Here is a 23,775-nt window from a genome sequence, read left to right as displayed (position 1 = left end):
TTTCTAATAACCCCTTTTTTTCATGAGAATAAAATCAGATCTCTACTACTATCCTTTTCAATAAAAGCATAAGCACTAATCAATACTTGTCATCCTTTACCCGAGGAAGAACATCTCATGAAAGATGACGAGTCACCATTTTACTCGAGTCCTTCCTCTACTTGAAAAGAAACACACACATGAGGCTCCTGAATTCTTTTCACCTTTCTTATCCCTTTTTTCTCAGTGGAAAGAGACAGTAGGGTCCATGTTTTTCAGTCTTGGTAAAGACTTCAGAGTAGTTTGGGCATATGATGACGTGTGCGCGTGTGCGTGCGTGCGTGTTTCCTTGAAATCCATGTGGGACAAAATAGATGCTTATCTTCATCACCCAACCATCCAAATCCAAAGCCAATGCTTCTTTTATTCATAACAGCTCTAAAACACCGTGGCATTTCCATGCTAGCATATTCCTCTCTCTCTCTCTCCTCTCTCCCCCCCCTCAAATCTCCAAACCACCCTTCCATCGCCCACTCTCGGCCACCAGGACGGGGGCATTTCCGTCACTACGTCTAAACCCCCACGTTCCGAAACCAGAAATCACCTTTCAAATCCCCAAACCACCCTCGCATGACCCATGAAGTATAAGAGGAATAAGGGTGAGATGGTAATTGGGATGAGAAATGATGTTGGTGGGGCCCATTACTAATTAAAAAATAAAATTAAAAGAAAAGGGAAAGAAGGAGAATAAAAGAAGGCAGCGTGAGTGGAACTCACAAAGCAGACACAGAGAAAAAAAAGTGCGGGCTCAAAATTTTTTCATAGAGAGAGAAAGTATGAGAGATATAAAGTTGTGGAGAGAGAAAGGAAGAAAGAAAAGTTCGTTTTAGAGACGTTACCGGACTCCAAAGCAACATTCCGCCGGAATTTACCCACACCTATTTCACGTCCGGTCTAGGTTTTTTCAATTTCAATTCAAATAATAATAATAATAATATTAATCCCTAGTTCCTCTTCTAATTCTAGGGTTTCTCTCTCTCCCTCTGTTACTCTTAACCTTCAGACTCTCAGTCTTTTTGATGTTTTTCAGTTTCAAACCCTCAATTCTGTAGAAATTCTAGGGTTTCTTTCACTGCTGGGGCCTTTATAAATTTGGGTTTTGTAGATTTAGTGAAGTTAGAGGGGCAATTCCGATGTTTACGCCACAGAGGAAAGTGTGGTCGGGGTGGTCGTTAACGCCGAGAAGCGAAGCGGGTCAAAAGAATGGAAGCGAGCCCGGGTCGGATCTGAAGGGAAAGAGTGTGGGTTTTGTCGAACAAGTGACGCCTAATGGAGTGCGACCCAATTTGGACGGTGAAGATTTGGCGGATAAGGTTTCAAGGCTTGAGAATGAGGTTGGTTTCTGGTTTTGGGTCCCTTTTATTTTTTTGCCTTTCGTTTTGTTTCAAAGATTTTTGTGATTTGTTGTAGCTGGGTTGTCTTTGAAATTGATGGGTTTTAGTTTTTTCTTTTAATTTTGTGATTTTAGTGCTCATAGAGTATGAAGATTTTTACCTTTTTTTTCCGAGTGTTTTTAGTCGGGTGGGTTTGTATTGGAGGATTTTTGGTTAATTCTAATAGTAGTGAAGTAGTTGATGGAATTAGTTTGTAATAGTAGATTTGGATGGTGGGGACGTGAAGTTGTGGATTGTGATCCCCCCCCCACCCCGCTTTCACTGTGCTATAGAAAACTATTGAGATTTGATTTGGTGCTGTGACCAGATTGTGGCTGTTGTGTAATGTCTGCGTATGCCATTTTGATTAGCAAGAAAGTGGAGTTTAAAGTTGGTAAATCATTATAGGGCTTACTGCACATTTTACATCAATTGCTTTCACTAAGGCCTGCTTACTGCACATCAAAGTTGGAATCATAAATGCGATCATTATTTATGTTTGAGCAAATGAAATTGATTTTAATAATTCTGATGCTGTGTGTCCATAAATATTGTTCTCTAAGGCCTGCTTGTATAGTTGCATTTATGCATCTAAACCGATGCAGAGTTGAAGCTGAACTGATTTAAACAATCTTTTGTGTGTTTGTATTGGTTAAAACTTGGGAATTAGGGTTTGAACCAATAAGGATTGTCTTGATTGTTCAGGGTATGTATATGCTTGGTAAATGAACTTTGGTGTAGAAAATTGATTGAAAAAATGACTTGCTAGGTTTTCTGGCAGCAACAACTAGTTGCTTCAGAAAAAAAGAGTAAAAAATGAACAGAGAAGAAAGGGAGAAAGAGTGAGTGTTTAAATATGAATTAGTAGAACTCAATCAAAGTATTTAATTATGCAATCAAATCATAAAAGACTTGAATTCTTTTTATGTGCTGTAAAAAGACTATTTATTTTCCTAACTTGTAGACTTCCTCGTAAGACATTTAAACGACAGGGGCTAAAATGGCACTCTATGAAGCTACAAGACGTGGCTGGACAATTTGTTATGCAAAACATGTGGGACTGTTGAATTCACTGTTCTGCTATCTTTAAGAAGTAGCATATCATAAGATAAAGTCCTAGCTAACTTTATATAGACTTAGACTGTATAACCACACAAATGCAAGTTTCCAACAGATAATGACTAAGTCTTTCTTTGACTGTACGTTGGTTGCCTTTATACTGTTCTGCTCATTTGATCCACTGATCTGTATCCCAGCTATTTGAGTACCAGTACAATATGGGGCTTCTCTTGATTGAGAAGAAGGAGTGGGGTTCTAAGCATGAAGAACTCATGCAAGCATTTACAGAAGCAACGGAAGCTGTCAAACGGGAACAAGCTGCACATTTGATTGCACTTTCTGATGCTGAAAAGCAGGAAGAGAATTTGAGAAGAGCCTTGGGTGTTGAGAAACAATGTGTGCTTGATGTAAGATTTTAATGTCTTTCTTTGATAATATAAATGATTTTTTTCTCACAGAATTCACTTGTTTTTTAAATAGACTGCTGTCATGCATAATCTGTCTCCCTTAATCATTGATAACTTAAACAAATGAACATACTTTGATCATAGGGAATGTTAAGGGTTAGCATCTGTTAAGTTAGAAACTCCCTAAAGTAGAATGTTGCCAAACCCCGGAGAATGACTTTCATTGCCAATATCATGTAAGAAGGCTTGTCAGGTATTTTATCTTGGAGGTCATTTCCTTGACTTCCTCTTATTGTGGCGAAGAATTCTCCAATGAGGGGTGAAATGAACAGCTCAAGTCTGACTTTGTGATTACTTTTTCCTGCACTAGATAATGTTATCGTGCATTGTTTAAGAGTTTTGATATTGCCCTCACTACTTGTGCATGTTTGTGATTTTATTTTTTATGCTAGTGTAAAGGCGCCTTTTAATGACAAATTTCTTCTACTTTTCTTCCGTGAATCTCTTCGAGTAATCTGTGAATTTGTTGGCGGATGCAGTTAGAGAAGGCAGTGCGTGAGATGCGTTCAGAAAATGCAGACATTAAATTTACAGCCGATTCAAAACTGGCTGAAGCAAAAGCATTAGTTATGAGTATTGAAGAAAAGTCTCTGGAGGTAGAGGTGAAATTGCGTGCTGCTGATGCCAAGCTTGCAGAAGTGAGCAGAAAGAGTTCTGATATTCAGAGGAAATTGCTGGATGTGGAATCTCGAGAAAGTACTCTTCGAATGGAGCGCTTGTCCTTCATTGCAGAGTATGCTCAATTTACTTTGCCTTTACTAATTACTGTTGAATCTGCTTCCTCCCTTCTTTGTCTGCACTCTTCAGTACTACTGTAGTTCAAATTGTGCACATGTTAATTATGTTGATGACATTACATTTCTCTCAGGAAAGAGGTGTATGAGACCACTTTTTCCAAGCAAAGGGAGGACTTGCAAGAATGGGAGAAGAAATTACAAGAAGGAGAAGAGAGGCTATCAAAGAGTCAAAGAATTATTAACCAAAGAGAAGAAAGGGCAAATGAAAATGATAGGATCCTTAAGCAGAAAGAGAAGGATCTTGAAGAGGCTCAGAAGAAGATTGAGGATGCAAACTCAATTTTGAAGAGGAAAGAAGATGATATTAGTAACCGGCTCACTAATCTAACTATAAAGGAAAAGGCACGTATTTTCTTCACAGTTTCTGTTATTGAATCAGTAATAAATGTATATTCTAATTTATCTGTCTGATCTATGCAGGCATTTGATGCTACAAGAAAGAAATTAGAGGTGAAAGAAGTAGAGTTACGTGCGCTAGAAGAAAAGCTAAATGAGAGAGAGAGAGTGAGTTTATGCAGAATACCTTTTTTTTTGGTGTTCTCATATGATGACATGTTTTAAATACTCTACATGCATGTTGTTCTGGTTCTATGCCACAAGTAACTGATAAGTCATACACAATGACAATCAGATTTGGATTTGACTTCCTTAGTGGTTCAGCAAACAATAAATCACCATAATTGATATAGATATTCCAATAAGAAGTTTTCTCTCAATCTTCCCATTTGAGTGAGGTTTTGGTGATGTGTTTGTGTGTGAATTATCCTCACATTTCCCTACATCTGTTGCATTATTCTTGTGCATCTTTTTATTAGAGTTCACAAACTTCCAGAATTAAACCTTCAGAATGGTCCGCTAATCTAGAATTTTGCTGATTGATTGCTAAAGATCAAATCTATAATTATCATTTTTTTTTACCTTTTTAAATATGATTAGCTGTTACTTATCATGCAATTTGATTTTCCTTTTGCATGGGACATCCAAAGGTTGAGATTAAGAAGCTAACTGATGAACACAATGCCATTTTGGATGCAAAGAAGCATGAATTTGAGTTGGAAGCTGAACAAAAGAAGAAGTCTTTGGATGAGGATCTCAAAAACAAGGTAATTGAGCTAGAAAAAAGGGAAACTGAAATCAAACATAAGGAAGAGAAAGCTGCAAAACGAGAGCAGGCATTGGATAAGAAACTGGAGAAGTGCAAGGAGAAAGAGAATGAATTTGAATCAAAGTCCAAATCTCTGAAGGAGAGGGAGAAGGCCATCAGATCTGAACAGAAGAAATTTGAGGGAGAGAAAAACCAACTGGAATCTGCTAAAGAGAATTTTCTAAATCTTAAAGCAGAACTGGAAAAAACCAAGGCTTCAAATGAAGAACAGCTTTTGAAAATTCACGAAGAGAAGGAGCGTCTCAAAGTGAGCGAGGAAGAGAGGTCTGAGTATGCCCGCTTGCAAGCTGAGCTTAAGGAGGAAATAAATAAATGTAGGCTTCAGGAAGAGCTGCTTTTGAAGGACGCTGATGATTTAAAGCAGCAAAAAGGGAATTTTGAGAGAGAGTGGGAAGATCTGGATGAAAAAAGGGCTGAGGCTGAGAAAGAGTTGAAGAGCATTCGTGAACAGAAGGAAAAATTTGAAAAACATAGACTCTCTGAAGAAGAAAGAATAAGAAATGAAAGAAAGGAAACAGAAAACTACATAAAAAGAGAGCTGGAAGCTCTGCAAGTGGCCAAGGAATCATTTGAGGCCATCATGGAGCATGAGCGGTCTGTGATGGCCGAGAAAGCTCAAAATGAGAGAAACCAGATGCTACATAGCATTGAGATGCAGAAGACTGAGCTTGAGAATGAATTACAAAGAAGGCAGGAGGAGATGGACAGGCTTTTGCAAGAGAAGGAGAAACTGTTTGAGGAAGAGAGAGAGAGAGAATTTAAGAATAGTAATTTCTTAAGAGATGTAGCTAGAAGAGAAATGGAAGATATGAAACTGGAAAGGCTTAGGATAGAGAAAGAGAAGCAAGAAGTTGATGAGAAAAAAAGGCATCTTCAAGAGCAACAAATTGAAATGCGAGAAGATATTGATAAGCTGGGCAATCTTAGTAGAAAGTTGAAGGACCACAGGGAGCAATTTATTAAAGAGAAAGAGCGTTTCATTGTATTTGTTGAGCAAAACAAGGATTGCAAAAACTGTGGTGAATTGACCTCTGAGTTTGTGCTTTCTGATTTGATATCTTCACAAGAAATTGAGAAAGCTGACGCCCTTCCTACATCAAAGCTGGTTAATAATCATGTGACCACAGATGATGGAAATCTGGCTGCTTCTGAGAAGCATGATAGTGAGATATCTCCCACTCTAGCTCATTCTGTATCTCCAGTTTCTTGGCTGCGCAAGTGCACATCAAAGATACTTAAGTTCTCTGCTGGTAAAAGGATTGAGCCTGCTGCTTTACAAAATTTGACTGATGGCACACCCCTGTCTGGTGAGCAAGTTAATGCAGAAGAAATGTCAAAAAGATTAGATTTTACTGAAAATGAACCAGAGCTATCTTTTGCAATTGTCAACGATTCACTTGATGCCCAGAGGGTACTCTCTGATACAAGCATCAGAGAGGTTGAAGCTGGACATGATTTATCGATTAATGATCAGAGCAACAATAATGGTACAGCACCAGAAATTCAGGAAGATTCCCAACCTTCTGGATTAAAGCATGGTCCCCAACGTCGTAAAAGGGGTAGGCCAAGAGTTAGCAGAACACGCTCTGTCAAGGAGGTTGTCCAAGATGCCAAAGCTTTCCTGGGGGGTGCTTTGGAATTAAGTGAGGCTGAAGAATCTGGCCATCTGAAATCGGAAAGCCGTGAGGAATCAAGTCTTGCTGATAAAGGAGGTCCAAGAAATGCCCGGAAGCGGAATCGAACTCAGACATCTCAAATTTCAGTGAGTGACCGTTACGGTGATGACAGTGAAGGTCATTCTGATAGTGTCACTGCTGGTGATCGCAGGAAGAGACGGCAAAAGGTTGTTCCCAATCAAACTCAAGGCCAAACACAATATAATCTACGGCGACGCAATCTGTAAGTTTTCTCATTCACTATATTCCAAATAGACCTTATTATATTATATTCCAAGTAGACTTTTAAGCCATATAAAGGCATGGCACTTCAGAAGGGCAATTACCTATCTATTGAGAAGTGCTCCAGCAGTCAAGGCTGGCCACTAATAAATGGATTTATTTAATGGCTGTCAGTGGAGTTGCTGTTGTAACTGCTAAAGCCTCATCAAACCTGAACAATGAAAAGGAGAAAGAGGATGATGGTGTAAGTAGTCCACAGGATGGAAATCTATTGAGAAGTGCTCCAGCAGCTTCTGCAGGGGCTGCCAGTGAGAATGGTGAAAGCATGCACTTTGCAAGGGTGAGTGCCAAAACACCCGCTGTTAATGTCATTTTCTCTGGGATAATGATTATAGAACATTGTGTGAGCAGCAATGGTGCTTCTTTTCTCATTTTGATTTGACATGATGTATTTTTGTGGACAGTGTGCAAATGTTATGGACACAATGGACGGTGATGGCAGTGCAAGAAGGATGGATGAGAATGCAGCACTGAGTGAAGAGATAAATGGAACTCCAGAAGGGGCTGGGGAGTATGGTATTGCAGATGAGAACAGAAGTGAAACCCCTAGAGGTGACAATGAAGATGAGGATGAAGATGATGATGAGGAAGAGTCTCTGCATCCTGGTGAAGTCTCAATAGGAAAGAAGCTCTGGACTTTCTTGACGACGTAAAGATAAATCTTGTGCACCAGTTGGGTGAGACTTAAATGGGTTCTTGATTGTTCCAATTTTTTTTTAGGGTTGTTGTTAGGAGCTCTTTGATGTGAAGTAGTGTGTATTAAAAATTTAACTGTTATGATGATTTCAAGTCTTAACCCAGGTGCAAGGGATCTGGTTTTCTTCCCCCCTGGTTTTGGTTTGTTAGGATTCAGGATTTTTTGGAGCTGCTATCTTTTAGAACAAGGTAGATCATTTGATGTAGCAATGACCAGTGAATATTAGACACTGGATACAATCTTCCACATTTTCCAAATTGGTTGTATCAAAACGTGTATTATTTCTCCTCGCAGGAGTGACGTTTGAAGAAACTGCGGTCTCAGTCCTCGTTCTTTGTCAGCTATGATGCCAGTTAGGTGGTATGATGCCAATTCGAGTACAAGGAAGAGTGAAGAGGAGATGTTCTATGAAAACAAGAACACCTTATTGGATAATCAATGATTTAGTTTGAATGTGTCAATCATTTTGATGGCATCATGTGGATGTACCTAGGAGTGAAATTGATTTGTTAAATCATTTGGTTGCTCAATGAACACTGATTTTTGGCCAATTCTCATTACCTTTGAAGTCAATCGTGTTTAGGCCCCTAACCTATTTTTCATCTCAATTAAGCAACGCGTCCAGGAATTTTTTTAATAATTCTCAATGATTGTTTCAAGAAGTGATGCGAGGGGTTTTCGTAAATTCAAGGATTTTAAGGAATCATTCCAAGCGTGTGACAATGTATGAAAACAAGAGCAAAGTGAAAACTCTAGCTTCGAGCAGAACAGGTTTTACCAATTCATAGTGGTGATAGGCCAGAAACAAGTTTCGAAAGTATACTAGTATATCCCTACTAAACACTACCCCGTTGGAACATCTACCCCGTTGGAGCATAGATGTTAATCATGCCCAACTTGCGCATTACTAGCGGAGACGGTCTTTTCTGACGGCTGACGGTGAGGAAAGGTCAACGACGGATACTAATACAACTGGGATTCAAAGAATGATTAACAGACGATACTTTGGCTTGGTCCCAGTTAGCATTCCTTCTCCAGATCGGAGACTAGATAAGTTTTTTTGCTTGAATCTGGAATGGTGGGACTGATTGACCTGTCAGTTCCTTGCATCAACAGAAATAAGACCGACGAGGTCATGATGGGGGAGGGGAAGATGACTTGAGGCTACTATTCAATTCAGCGTGAGAGAAACTGAAGAATTGATGGAATTCCTTGGGATTCTTAATGGTGCAGAGCTAACTATAGTGCAAAGTCGTATTTCCTTGGTTAATAAGATCCAGCTGCAGGCAGTGTTGGATTATGTAGATGATGCAGGATCGTCATTGACGAATGCTTTTCTCGGCGAAGTGTGTCAATGATAATGATTCTTCTGACAGAGACCCAAGAAAGTATGTTGATTCTCGAATGCCAGTTTTCTAAAACAACATCATTATCCTCAGTAACGGACCGTATCCCATTCACCATAACCTGAAAAGAGAAGAATGAAGAAGGACCAACAGGTTGTTGGCTCAGTGGTTGTTGGGGCAGCTCTTTTTCCTTCGAATTTCGATTCGAGTCCCAGTGGGAGTGGGGCTAGAGACTTTATTCCCTTCCTGTCTTTATTGGGTCCTTCCTGTGCGGTATGCTTATCACCCCCGCGGTGCCTTACTTGCTCACTGGGCTTGCAGGATGTTTAGTGGGCCGTGAAATTAGTCGTGGTGCGAGCAAGCTGGCCCGGACACCCACGTTAATAAAAAAAAAAAAAAAAAGAATGAAGAAGGTATCAAATGTGCCGTCTTTGCAATTACAAGTATAGTTATCACTGTAAATATAGTAAGGATTCTCACAGTATGCTTTTCCTTGTTATGTAAGGAGTGTGAGCCCTACTCTTTGAGGCCTTTCTCTGCATCATGGCTTCTGCAAAATGCGTATTGAACTACAACTATTTCCGAGTAATAATTCCATGTTCTGTCAGAAAAAAAAATAGTGGGAAACAGTGATTTAAGCAAAATGACAACCACCATCACTGCTAATGAGCTCCGGGATATACGCAAGTACATTAATTACCTTTCACATAGCTGAAATTGTTTTGCAGTAGTGGCAAAATCGTTGGCACTTTATAATGATAATGAGTGTGAATTATTATAGAGATTAATATAAATTTATTTTTGAAATTTGTTGTGAAAGAATTTATAGTTATTATTAATGAATATTGTAATAGGGGAGAAATTAAAAAGAATATAAAATTCAACAAAGTTAAACAATATATCTACATTCACATGAGTGATGAACTTTTATTTTTACTATATCAAAATAGAGTTACATGATATGATATGTATTTATTGTAGATCCTAAATCATTCAAAGAATCATAAGCATTTCCATAATATTTCTTTATTGTACCATAATGATGTTATCCCCGCACCTTAAACCTATTAATCATTCCTGACAACAAAACAAACAATAAATCCTTAAAAGACAAATATTATCATTCTGCTTCGCCCCCTCACTTTACTCAAACATTTATTTATGAGCCACAAACTACAACAATTTTCATCTTGACAAATATTCACCATTTAGAAGAAAATTAAGGAGAATCACCTAAGACAAAAGTAATTTTGGATGTCTTCTATCCAGCATATGGAGACATTACATTAAGTTCAAATAATGCTTGAAATTATATGTGATAACAGATTTTATCAACATGTCTATTGCATTCTTAAAATTTCAAACTTTGTCAAGTAACAGTTCACTAGAAAAAACCAACTCTCTAGTCCTATAAGACCTCACATCTATGTGATTGGTTTTGCATTATACACTTGGTTATTTACTAAGTAAATGAAACTTTGACTGTCACAATACAATTGAACTCCACCTTGCTGAATACCTAATCTTTTGATTAAACTTGTAATCCACAAAGCTTCCTCGACAACCACTATCATATATTCTGACTTAATAGGAGATAATGTAACTAGAAATTAAACCATAGACTTCCAATAAATAAACCCTTTTATCAGAATAAAGACATAACTTGTGATAGATCTCTTGTCATCCAAATCTTCTACATAGTTTGAATCTACATATCCCACAACTGAAGGATTACTCTACTATCTATTAAACATGATGCCATAGTTTGTAATACCCCTTAAGTATCCGAAGATCTATTTGATTGCATCACAATGTTGTTGTCCAAATCTAATAGAAACTTACTCATCATATTGACTGCGTGTGCCAAATCTGATAGAAACTTATTGACCATGCTAACTATGTGTATCAAATCTGGTGCTGTACAAACTACAACATACATTAAACATCTCATTGCACTAGTATATAGGTCCTTTGCCATTCTTTCACTTCATCAATCTTTGAGCACTATACAATACATAATCTGAAATGATTCATTAAAGGCATGCTTATTGGTTTTGCATTATTTATGTTGAACCTTTCCAACACTTTCTCTACATAGTTTTATTGAAATAACCATAATCTCCTGGTAGTTCTATCTATGCGAATTTCCATCCCAAGAATCATCTTAGAAGCACTCAAATCTTTCATGTCAAATTTTCTACACAACAAAGTCTTTAATTTTTTGACTCCACTCGTACTCATTATAATAATCAACATATCATCCATATAAAAAACAAAAAAACATCCATATAAAACAACAAAAAAAGATAAAAAAATCATTACCAAGGCTTTTTACATAAACACAAAAATCATATTCACATATTTTATAACCAATCCTAAGATCATGTAATAACAATCATTCATGTTTTCTTTAAGCTTATTAAATAAATTAATTCATATCAAGTTAGCTTTTATATATTTTATTAGAAACTCATGTCAGGCAAAAACTCAAGTTAAAAAATTTTAAAATTTATCTTTTTATCTAATATTTGATACCTGTTTTATTTTTATGTTATGTTTTTAAAATTATAATTAACCTCAGCATGACCAAATTAACTAGTGATAATATAAAAACAACTTGGTTAATAATAGTAATAATAATAAAAAGCTCATCAACTACATGGGAAAAACCTCGTCCTAAACAGACTAAACATTGGAAAATGTTGAATTAGCATTCAGTGTCGAGATACAACTGCAAAATGCATGTGGGATTAGCCATCAGATTTAAAATTGCAAATCTTTTTCCTTTCTGTTTCTTTATTCTTCTTTTCAAAATGCACGTGGGATTCGTCATCAGAGTTGTACATAAATTTTAACAGAAACCATCAACCTATCTATCACAATTTGACAGTCCATCAGGAAAAATAAATTCGATGGACACATCCACGAGGCCCTCTAGAAATTCGACAATTCGCAATTTTAATAAAGCAACAAAAATAGATGCAAATAAATATAAAACTAAATGGCTCCCATAGGAGAAGTATGGCAAACGATGTATGGATACAGAAACATCTTAAACTAGTTGAGACTTCTCCTCTAGTTGATGGAGAAAGGAATCGGAGCTGCAACTCTAGCCTAGATAATAAAGAAATGAAGAGGACAGGGGGTGTTGTACAAAGACTATCGCATCCATTCTACCCCATCACACTCATGACTACCCCATTTACCTCCTACTACGACGGCGATAGCGATCATTGTCATACTCACTCCGAAATGAATAATCCCGATATGAATAATCCGTGTCATAGTCATCCCGGCTGTTATCAGTCTCGTATCTGGCTGAACCAATATCCTGTGGCGAAGAACGTTTCCGTGAGGACGAGTAGGATGAAGAACCATGACTCGCAAAATCCTCATATACCAAAGCACCCCTCCCTCTATCGGAATTAGACCTCCCAAAGGCAGGGCTCAGATCTCTAGGGCTGTCAGAACTGTAACTAGAGTCATGATGACCATACCTTGGAGGATAACTGGACATAGATGGACTGAACACGGGATCAACACCTGGAGGCCCATCGTTAATGAAATCCCTATACTGTCTCTGTTCATGATGATGCCATCTGCCTGTAGCATCTGAAGAATGGTTTGATCTATGGCGTGATCGGTGCCTAAATGGATCAGAACTTGAAGGCCCCACTTCCCAAAATCTTTGATTTGCATTTTCTGGAATTGGTGCATTTATTCCAGGAAATTCAACTGACATTTTCCTTGGTGGTTCAGGATGGTCTGTTTCCATAATCTCCCCATCTTCCTGTTCTTCCTCTACATCTCCATCATCAAATATTGTGATCCCAGAAGGCTGATCCCCATCATCGGGATCTGAAATATGAATGTAAAGGACTTGCAATGACAACCATAATAATAAATAAAAGCTGCCGACAACAATAATAGTTATTGGGGATGACAGCACAGCAAAATGAATGCCACCACCATCAACATGGGGAAAATTGTAGCATATGAAATCCAAAAGACCACAATTTTAGTCTATTGCAATGTACTGCCCTTCTGGAATCATGATGATTTGCCGTGGTCCATTCTTCCTTATATGTGGGAGGTGATTAGCTCAAGCATCATTTCTAAAAAGCTCAATGATCTCTCCATGAGACATAGTCCTTTATATGCATAGCCTCAAATTCAGGGAAAACAAAAGTATTGATCTAAATTTACAGTAGCAGGACTTTGGATATGACTATTGCCTTCAATGAATAATCAGAGATTTTTCTTTTGTTACAAAGTAGAGATTTGAACTGGTGACTTCTTCTTTTTTCTTCTTCTTTTTTTTTTCTTTTTTTTTTTTAATTTTGATATAATGAACACACTTTGTTTTTGTTTTTAGTTTTTTTCAGGATCATGTGACTTATTCCACTGGGAGGGACCCGGGGCTAGAGCCAGTTGAGCTATCTGCTCAGTTGAAAGCACCATAACAGAGCCTCAATCCCAAACTATTTGAGATCGGCTAAAGCTTAGTTGAATTATGAAGTGCAAAATGATAGCAAGGATTTAAAATTGTATTTTCCTTGGGCCACATTAGCCTTTTTCATTCTTACTGGCCTTAGGGCCTCATGAGCTTAGAGTAAATTTATAAAATCAATCCAGTCATACTCTACATTTGACCAATCCATTAACATCAATTACATGAAAATAGGCCTCCAATCCATGTGTCAACCAAGGGCAACAGTGAGAATTTATGATAATCCTTGAATACCTTATTCAAATTCTTTTGAAGACCACACTTTTCCAGGTGGGGAAATTGGCAATAAAATGACAATTTCAAACATAAAGAGGAACACCCAGACAGCATAGAAGAAAATCAAACACAACAGCGGAATCGCAACTATTCATCCCAGTGTAAACATTAAAAAAAAATAAAAAACTAAAAATAGTGAGTTTATAATAGACAATTCTATGACGGCTTGGAATATCAGACAGAAAGTAGAATTGTGTGCATTACCTAGATATCCTGGCGGGTATCCCAGCTCTCGCATTCTGTTAAGCCATGGTGGAGGATCAAGCTCCTGTTTAACAAAATCAGACGGAGGGAAAACAAATATCTTACGAACAAAACAACAATACTATTTCAACTAGCAATCCATCTCATTATCCAATTCATGCGTTGTGTACTTTGTACTCTAAATTGTAGATGAAGTTTGATTTGGGTATGGGATTTTATACTTGAGTCAACTAGGCTCTAATGGGTTCTAGGCTTAGATGTAAGAGAAACATGGGGGGTGTTAAATATGTTGCAGGAGAAATTAAATGTTTGCTTTGATTCAATCTAGTATGCTCTTACCCCAAGACCCAAAAGTTGTCGTGTTTCAGTGTCAAGAGAACCTGGCTTTAAACCATCATACTTGCCACCAGAAGAGCTTTGATAATAGCGTGTTGGATTGCGGGAACTAGAATTCTGATTTCGCTTGAACTTGTGTTGTTTACGAGCATTATTAACAGCAGCATTATCACGAGGTTTTGGGCATTCCTTCAAAGAATGGTTGTACGCACCACAGTTAAAACATCGTGCAGCAGCATCCACTATCTCCAAGCCTCTACAAAAATGGAAGGCAATAGGTAGTGGAAGATAAAATACATTCAGGAACCCTCAAAAACATATATTTAACACAAGAAGAACAGCTGGTTGGATCAGTGAAAATATAGGAGCAGAATTATAATTAATGAATAACTAGGTCCTTGATGGGTTTTCACCGTGAAAATTGGGCCCCTTAAAGGTATAAAATCACCAACAGATTATTATATGAGGTAATGTGCGAGATCCTTCTTACATAAATGAGGGATATGAATGCAGCAGCTATTCTAATGTGCTGAACAGACTTGAGTTTTTATGATCTTTCTCAGATCCTCTGTTTAGTAAGCTATTGTCCTGAATTAGTCTGTAATGAGGTTCGCATTGAAAGTTTCCCAAGGAAATACAAAACAAGAGATTCTTGGAAATAAGTCCACATGGATATCCCTTGTGATTAGTTACTGTCCAACACATTATATTTGTCAACACATCAAATACAATACCATTGCCACAATCATAAAATCATCACGAAAGCTAATATCCCAAGCTTGTTCAACATACATAACAATCAACAGGTTTTGAACAACTTAGATATTTGCTACAATTCTGAGCATGTAGGACAAAGACCAAAAAAGTAACATTTTCAAAACATGAAATCTAAGAAGGGTACACAAGTCAAGATCATTTACCCTTCTACATTAATTGGACCATCTGCTGAAGTCAAACCCAACACATATCCACGATCATATAGAGGCACAGAATTACTATGTAGAAGAATTAAATCATTGTCTTCTTGTTTCCTTGCTTGGTTCTCAATCCAGAAGGACTACAAATGAAAAGTAATCAATCAAATGAAAAACTAGATGAAAAGCAAAGACGTGAAATCCTAAATTTTAACCTCTTTTAGTGAAGCTAAATGCAATGCACTATGATAGTTAGGGCCTTAGCATCAGCGCTACAATGAATAAAGTGGATAGTCAAGAGTGCAAATTTTCTGGTCAAAATAGGATGAGAAAGGTAAAATAAAGAGAAAAGAGGAAAAATCTCACAATAATACATTGAGTAAGAACTGAGAACTTAAACAGAAAAAATTTCTACCCGAGGATATCTAATTTTCAATGGTGATAGAAAATTTAACTATCCTCCAGGGTGATAATAGGGCTCCAAGTAGATAATGATTGGATAATACATTCCTTGTTTAAATTCCATGTTAAAAAAGCTATGGGGTCCATGACAACCATGAAACTTAATGATTCAAGATAGAGTTCCATGGTCATTGTTTAGAATACTAAAATCTGAAGTTGTGCTCTCTAAATTTTAGCATGAAGACTTAGCTCAGAAAATGGCACACCAGTGCATTGATTGCCCAGTGATAAATGCCAAAGAGTTTCTAACAAGTAAATTATCTGCTTCCAAAGGTTAGGATTCCAATTAAAGTTAAAAAGGTTTCTTTCTTTTTATCTTCTTTTTTTCTTCCCTGGAGGTGAGGGGAACTTCAAGAAAGAGCTTGACAAAGGTTAAGGCCACACACAAGAAAAAGAATTCCAGGAAAGAGAACCTAGAAAATTTATGAGTAAGAATATCTTCGCTATATTTTTTGCCCTTCACCAAATATATATTTGTAATCCAGCTAGCTTTATTAATGAAGCAACGGGCTAATTGCAACACAGAAAATACATCCTAAAGCATCTAAAGTTACAAGAACAAGAAGTTCTTCATAGCTAAAACCTGGCTAGTCCTTTTGGCTTAAAACTATATGCATTCAGGACCAAAGAAGCAAAAAATGGAAATTACCACTGCAGAGGACTTCTCCATGCCAACACGTAGAGCAGGAAAGTAAGTGTCTTCACCAGATTGTAACATTTCATCAGAATCCTGAAAGATTGAGATACATAATGAGACAAGCCACTGGTTTAATAGAGAATAGGAAGCCACAGAGCAACAACAACAGATTGCATGCATTCACCACATAGAATATCTGCATTATTATCTATCAATCCAATCTGGATTATGTGTTTGAAAAACTTTCCTAACTTTGCATTGGTCAAGCCAAGCACCCAAACTAAAAAGATTAAAAACAAAATTTTACATTGTACTGCAATTTTAATTAGCAGGAAAATTGAACCTTACATGAGATGAATTCTGTTGAGCATGCCATTCTGACCACTGTTGTAACAGTTCCTCAAGCTTTTGTTTGCTAGCTCTGGGAAGAGTAAGGCAATCACCAAGAATTAAACAAATGAGGATCTTAGCTAATTCTAATAAGACATGATGCCTCCAATAAGTACAGAATAATAACAGTCACAGCAATCCAACAAGAAATCAAAACATACAGTTAAAAATTCTTGGATTGCCAAGTTATTATGAACACTTCCACCCTGACCTTGTTAAGGAGTTATACATGACATGCACTGAAGGTTGCTGTTCATCATATGCCATCCTTTTTCTCTTAACGCCTGATATATCTGGCATATTGGATTGAGGGAATACATGACAGAAAGGGGAGGAAATCAGAATAAACTGCAACTAAAAAGGTGATTGTCATGGATATAGCATTCCTCCAATTGAGATTGACTTATTAAGGTTGTTTGATGCATTTATTTCTGAATAAGAAGCCTTTTTGGAATTATGATCTAAATCTAATGGGTTCATCTAGAGTTGAGTAGGAGAATTTACAATAAATGATTATGTTATCAAAGGTTAAGAGAGGATACGACTGCCATCCACCTTGCCTTGTTGGACAAGACTATTATTTTGTGTATCAAGGAAACAGTCTTCAACGTTCCCTATGATGCTGGAAATATCTGGCTTCTTGGAAACTATAACAGCATCAACCACATCAAAATTCACTTGTCTGACAGGAGAAACAACCAAATCCATGTCAGCCTCTGTTTCCACTGCAAACTGGACACCTTTAGATCCAATATCACGTTCCTCAAGCACCAAATTACTCTGATCTGTTGCAGCTTCTTCAGTTCCAGTATCACCTACATTAAGCCCTGAACACCCTGGATCGACTATACCTTCTTCATTTCCAACCACACCTTTACAGAGCCCCAAACCCTCCTCATCATCCTTACTTTCTTTACCATCATTACTACATGGTTGAGAGCGAGATTCACTGGGCCCAAAATCAGACTTGGAAAGCTCATCATTCTCATTTTTATATCCAAAATCAAAAGAACCAGGGAGGCCAATCATATCATCTGTTTCCATACTCAAATTTAAAAGGAGCTTCACTTCTAGCAAGTCCACTAACCAAGCCTCCTCAACTACCCTGCATATGAAAAACCCTAGTTACTTAAAAAGAAAACCAATATTTACCACCTTAAAAAAAAAAAAATCAGTCTTTTAAGTTTCTAACTTAAAAAAGAAGAAGAATAAAACCCTAATTGAGTGTTCATAGAAGCACCTTTTCATATCAAATGCTTATGTTAATAACTATCATATTGTATTTACACTACATAAAATAACAATTTCATCTATAAAATAATCATCAAAACCAGAAGATTAGGAAAAGAAAAAACGATTAAAACCACCAAAAATAGCTCATCCCAACTAATCTAACCAATAACAATAATGATAATCTAAATTCACATATCAAAAAAAGGATTCTTGATTAAAGCAACTAAAGCAAATAAAATTAGGCGCTTAAAAAAACTTACTAGCAATTATCAATCAGCAAATTTCTAATCCCTTGGAGAAAAAAACAACAACAACAACACTCCAATTAACAAAATAACTAATGCAAAACAAACCACAAAACAACAAATGCAAATTAATCATCTTTAAAAGAAGTTAGCGAGGTGATTTAAAACGGAAGGAAAAATAGACCAGAAAGGAGAGATAGTGAGTAATTGTTGTCTTCTTTTTACTTACCTGAATTTTCTCAGGAACCAAACAGGAAACGAAGAGAGAGAGAAGCTTTTGGAAGTGAGACTTGGTTTAGTGACAAACGAGCGAATTACTAGCAGAAGAAGGCAGAAGCTGGAGCGAACAGAATTTTGGATCTGTTTTTCGATTTTCAGTTTCTACGAATGAGCCGCCTTTTTTTTTTTTTTTTTTCCTTTTAACTAATTATTGGACATGGAGAGAGACAATGCTGTGGTACATCAAGGTGTATGTTACACTCCTTCCCCTTCGTTCGATGGAGAAGATACGTGTTGTTGCTACGGGTAAGCTTATAAAATTAGTTTTAATATTTTAATTAATTTTAAAAATTTAGGTGAATTAAATAAAAACTAATTTTAAAAATTTTAATATGTATTTTTTTAATTTCAAATAATTTTATGAATATATTTGATAAAAAAACCTAAAATGCACTTAATTTTTTATATCACATGAAAATCTGATTAGAATGGTTAAAAATGGGAAGAAGGAAATAATTGATATTGAAATGGTGATCAAGCATTCTATATTCAAAGGATTCGTAATTTTAGTAAATGAATTCATAATATTAATTAAAAAACTACATTATTCCATGTTTGATAGTTTCATTTCATATTGATGCAATTTTTAAATATTAGTTTTTATTAATTTAAATATAATTATAAAATTACATAGAAAAATTATAAGATTAAATAATTAATATTTAATTTTTATTTATGTAAGTCTAACTTGCCAAAAAGTATTACAACTCTTTATATAGAGAAAAAAAACCTAGAAAACTCTAATAATATCAAATAGAAAAATAAAAATAAGAAATTATTTTGCTCAAATAAGAAAACTAGAAAGGCATAATATTATTTAATAGGAAACTACAATAAAAATAAATTTCCTAAACCAAAAAAAAAAAAATAAAAATAATTAAATAAAATAATTATTTTTTCCAAAAACCTCTCTATCAATCTTTCTTGAACTCGTTCTCGAGTTCAATAGTTTTCTTTAACCAGAAAACTAATGATAGGTTGATACTTAACATTTTTTATAATTTCGATTATTGATTTCTAACACTTTTATATGACCCCCGTGCTAGACTTTTAAATACCAACTTGCAATAGATAACCTCTTGGAATCATTAAGCTTTGATATCAATTGACCTATAGCCAAAAGTGAATGATAATAAAGTTTGATATAAGTTAAAACTCCCTAAGGCCAAAAACATTATAATTATAGGGAGATATTCAAAATATTTATTTTTTATTCATCCAAGTCTCACATGTCAAAAAACTACTAAAATCCTTTATATAAAAAAAAATGAGAAACCATATTAATATTGAATAAGAAAATAAAAATAGAAAAGAATATTTTATTTAAATAGAAAAAATAAAATTCCTTGACTAAAATAAATAAATAAAAATAATTAAAGAATATATATATATATATATATATATATATATTTTAAAAAGCTCCTGTGTTATTCTCCCTGTGTTAGAAGAAACTCATCATTTAGTTTAAATTATTTATGAGACATAATTTATTTAGTTAGAAACTGCTATTCACCGTGAAAACATCTAACATAACATTCTTCGAGCAAAACCTACTTAGTAAAAAAAACTAATGTTTTTTTTATTTATAGACCACTTATCATGAATTTGTAATATCTTTCTTATAAACCACCCCATCATAGATCCTTAACATCTTTTTGTGGAATGCTATACCATGAGTTTCTTATGCTTTTTTATGGGTTATCCTATCATGGATTCCTAATACATTTATGGATATTGACCCATACAAATTTTGAATAATAGAATACAATAGCTAACCTCTATTAATCATTGAAATTTGATACCACTTGATGCAGTTGAGAGCGAAAAATAACAAGGTTTATTATAAGTTAAATCTATAAAAAACTAAGAACACTATAATTATAGATGAATACCCAAAATATTTAATTTTTATTCATTCAAGTTTCCTTTGCCAAAAAGTTATCACAACCTTTTATATAGAAAAAACTAGAAAACTCTGTTAACACTGAATAAAAAAAAGATTTCTTTCTTCAAATAGAAAAACTATAAAAGCATAATACTATTGAATAGGAAAATAAAAATAAAAAACAAAATTCCTAAACTTAATAAGAAGAAATAAAAATAATTAAAAAAGTTATTTATTTTCCAAAAAGCTTATACATCACTCTCCCTAGATTAGAAGGAAATTGTCCTTGAATTCAAATTTTTTATGAGATAAAACATTTTTAGTTGAAAACCATCTTCTACCATAAAAACATTCAACATAATGTTCTTTTAGCAAAACCTGAAAAACTAATAATTTTTTTTGTGTGGGGGTCATCCTATCATGAGATGTCCTAAACACTTTTATGATGTCACATCATTATGGATTCCACCTCTAGAATTTTAAATAATAACACATAGTAGCTAAGCTTGAGAAATTATTAAATTCTAATACCAATTGATGTAACTGAATTTAAAAGTCTAAAAAACCAATAACACCATGATTATAGAAAGACATTCAAAATATTTAACGATTAAAAAACTTATATAATCTTTTTTATATAAAAATAAAACTAAAGAATCCTATTAATATTATATAGATAAATAAAAATAAGAAAACTAATGGAAGCCGTTGATCATGTGCTTTATGACGGGATAACATGTACATGTTGTGGGACACCTAATACCGCAATCAGTAAAATTCTTCGAGATAGATGTTGCGAAATTAATAAAACCCTGAACCCCGTCACAATAATCCATCCTCCGCAATCCTTGGGGTGAGTCTCGATACATCCATGAACGATCATCCATGACTTCTATCGAACCTCTGTAAAATTATGACGACAACATGTATTAATTAACTATGTTACATAAATAAACATAACAAAAATATTGGTTTGCCCTGATATTATCCAACAAAATAAAAAAAACACTTATGTTAAATATTCATTATCAATTATCAACGTCCATATATATATATATATATACACACACACACGGAAATCACAACTTCACAATAGAATTGATAAAAATTAAAACGGACCCATTAAATAAGCTTTTAATTATTTCATCACAACACATCCAATTCGGTGTAATTCAAATAAAGTTTCAAAAATTTATAAACAAATATAATTTGACAAAATCTAAAACAAACTATAATAACTATAAAATTATACATTCATACTATAAGTTTCTTTGACAAATAATAATTAAACAAGTACATACGTTAACAAAAAACATATACTAAAAAAAAACAATAAAATTCACATTTAAGTGTTAAAACTAAAAAGGATAAATTTACTTACATAAAATGATAAAATCCACAAGAACGGATATTGTTTTGACCACATACAAAAGTATAAAAAACTTGAGTGCCTGTGTTGAGAAGAGGAGGAGAGTTGGGATGGGTGGTTGGCTGCAGTTCGGGAGGGGAGAGGTGGGATGGGGACGAAGAAGAGGAAGAAGAAGGAGAAATAGAGGAAGAGAGTGTCGGCAGAGTTGGTATAAATTGGCTTTTACCGATGGAATCATTGACGGACATGTTCCGTCGGTATACCTGTCGGTAATTCCACTGGTGAATGTGCCACATCACTGTATGAAGATCCCGGTTTGAATCCATTGGTAAAATTGTCTAAAAAAAATCCACGTCATTATATCGTTGCAACTTTTCAAAAAACTATATAATTCGTTGGTGATACGGTCGGTATATACCGATCGTATTACCGACATATATTTTCTATTGGTATATTCAAACAGAATTAACAATATTTAAAAAAGAGTCCATGTCCATGATGTACGCAGAATGGGCTAATCCCAACTGCATACGTTAGAAAATCACTCCTGAAAGCTTGGAATGTGTTTCAAATCAAAGAAAGTCAAAATTTAGCAATATTTATATCCACCGCTCTTACTCATAGCCACCATGATTTTTAGCAGCATTCGAAGGGAACCATTCTTGAAGGGAACTATTCCTCCCGTGCCCAAGATAATTAACGAACGTATCAAATACTTCGTATTATTGAATAAGCCAACTTTGAAATGTAAGAGTGCATTCTATCCACATATGGTGGAAGTATGGAAGACGATACTCAGCATTAGTAAAGCTGAAGACTAGCTGTTGACTCACGGTGACAGGCTCCACCGTCCGAGGTTTCCAAGCAAAACATAGTTCATAAGTACAAAATCAAGGTGCGTCGCATGTAGTAAAATAATAGTTGGATTGTCACGGTAATTAATTATTTGTATTTTTTTTTATTTTTTTTTTCTTAACAACTAAAATGTATAATTATTTTCTTTATTTGTTGTGTGCGGGTCTATCATAATTGTCAGACCTAAGATGGATCTAGCAACGCTGACAAATCCAAAGCGCTTGAGACAGTTAAAGTATTTTTTTACCTCTAAAATCAACGAAAATTAGAATAGTTGACCAAGAACTTTCTTGGCTTTTCATAATTTTTTAAACAATAAAAATACTTTTTTGCCCCCAAGTTTTTTTTTTAAAAAAAAGCTCCCAAAAAATTGTATTTCTAGTTTTTATAATTTTTTATATTCAATAATAAAATAATATTTTTAGTCTCAGAAAAATAAAAAAGGCATCTAATATTTTTGCTAGACCAAAGCTAATTTGATCCAGCAATCATTCAAGGCTCAAAAGTCTTGAGTTTGGTAATCATGTCAAGTCTAATCGTATTGGATCTGTTATGATTATCTGACGCAAGGTTATTAAAATATTTTTACACTCTTAATATTTTTTTATATTTTTTTAAAAAATTAATAATAATTTACTATAAAGCGGGAGCAATCTACTAATTCAAAAGCTGCTTAAAGATGATGTAATTACATCCATAAAGTACCCAATAGTTGTTCTTGACACCGATGAAAATTACTCAAGCTTATAACATATGTATGGAAGCAAATTCATCGAACCGTTTGAAATGGTAAGACCACTCATCTATGGTGGGACGTCGATTGGTATCCTTTGGCACTTTAATCACTATTAGAAAATTATTAACTATCAATGATTGAAAAAACAATTAAAATATTACAGCCCGAAGAGACGTGTTCAACTGAGTATTGCATTCATTGAAAATAAAATAAGAAATAATAGAGAGATTCTTTATAAACTATGAAATAACTTTCTTTTCCATGTCATTTGACAAAATCAAAGGAAAACACCCCACTCGAACAAGGGCTGCGCAGTTTACCATGCTTTCAATTTGTTTAACCTGTCCCATTTTTTCTAGGCAACCAAACAGAAACAGTGCAGACAAATAGAAAATAATAGTTTGAACATGGTTTTGAGAGATAAAAGAGGCTTTAAAGATTTATGTAGAAACTGAAGCTTCAGAAAGTGTTTGTTTTTGTAATTCAACCTAATTTTGAAACAGAGGACTGCATATTAATGACCGAAATTAAAACCTCAAAAGA

At 35.0% G+C, this 23,775-nt stretch overlaps 2 protein-coding genes across 7 annotated transcripts; one reads left to right on the top strand and one right to left on the bottom strand.

Annotated features, from left to right (window-relative positions):
- Positions 1-749: 749 nt before the first annotated feature.
- Positions 750-8,106, top strand: LOC118029692 (protein CROWDED NUCLEI 1). Of its 6 annotated transcripts, none has more exons than XR_004684210.2 (10): positions 750-1,373; positions 2,669-2,878; positions 3,418-3,671; positions 3,807-4,077; positions 4,156-4,239; positions 4,722-6,799; positions 6,973-7,138; positions 7,263-7,535; positions 7,660-7,743; positions 7,850-8,106. XR_004684210.2 is itself a non-coding variant. In XM_035033605.2 (9 exons), exons 1-8 carry the CDS (start codon positions 1,173-1,175, stop codon positions 7,509-7,511), a joined length of 3,513 nt encoding a protein of 1,170 aa, XP_034889496.1. In that variant the 5' UTR covers positions 750-1,172; the 3' UTR covers positions 7,512-7,535; positions 7,850-8,106. The 6 variants fall into 6 exon arrangements, 3 of the variants coding, with proteins under 3 accessions (XP_034889496.1, XP_034889495.1, XP_034889494.1); XR_012168544.1 differs by having other exon boundaries at positions 7,649-7,743; XR_004684208.2 differs by having other exon boundaries at positions 7,263-7,743.
- Positions 8,107-11,877: 3,771 nt separating this feature from the next.
- Positions 11,878-18,512, bottom strand: LOC118029693 (uncharacterized). Its single transcript, XM_035033606.2, has 9 exons — positions 18,338-18,512; positions 17,173-17,735; positions 16,842-16,923; positions 16,589-16,661; positions 16,253-16,333; positions 15,148-15,284; positions 14,231-14,483; positions 13,892-13,955; positions 11,878-12,759 (listed from the first exon to the last, which is right to left on the bottom strand). Exons 2-9 carry the CDS (start codon positions 17,672-17,674, stop codon positions 12,104-12,106), a joined length of 1,848 nt encoding a protein of 615 aa, XP_034889497.1. The 5' UTR covers positions 17,675-17,735; positions 18,338-18,512; the 3' UTR covers positions 11,878-12,103.
- Positions 18,513-23,775: the final 5,263 nt, after the last annotated feature.

This window comes from Populus alba, chromosome 17 (genome assembly GCF_005239225.2).
Source record: "Populus alba chromosome 17, ASM523922v2, whole genome shotgun sequence".
NCBI classification, from domain to species: domain Eukaryota; kingdom Viridiplantae; phylum Streptophyta; class Magnoliopsida; order Malpighiales; family Salicaceae; genus Populus; species Populus alba.
The sequence above is the reverse complement of the archived record's forward strand: the minus strand, read 5'-3'. Positions and strand labels throughout refer to the sequence as shown.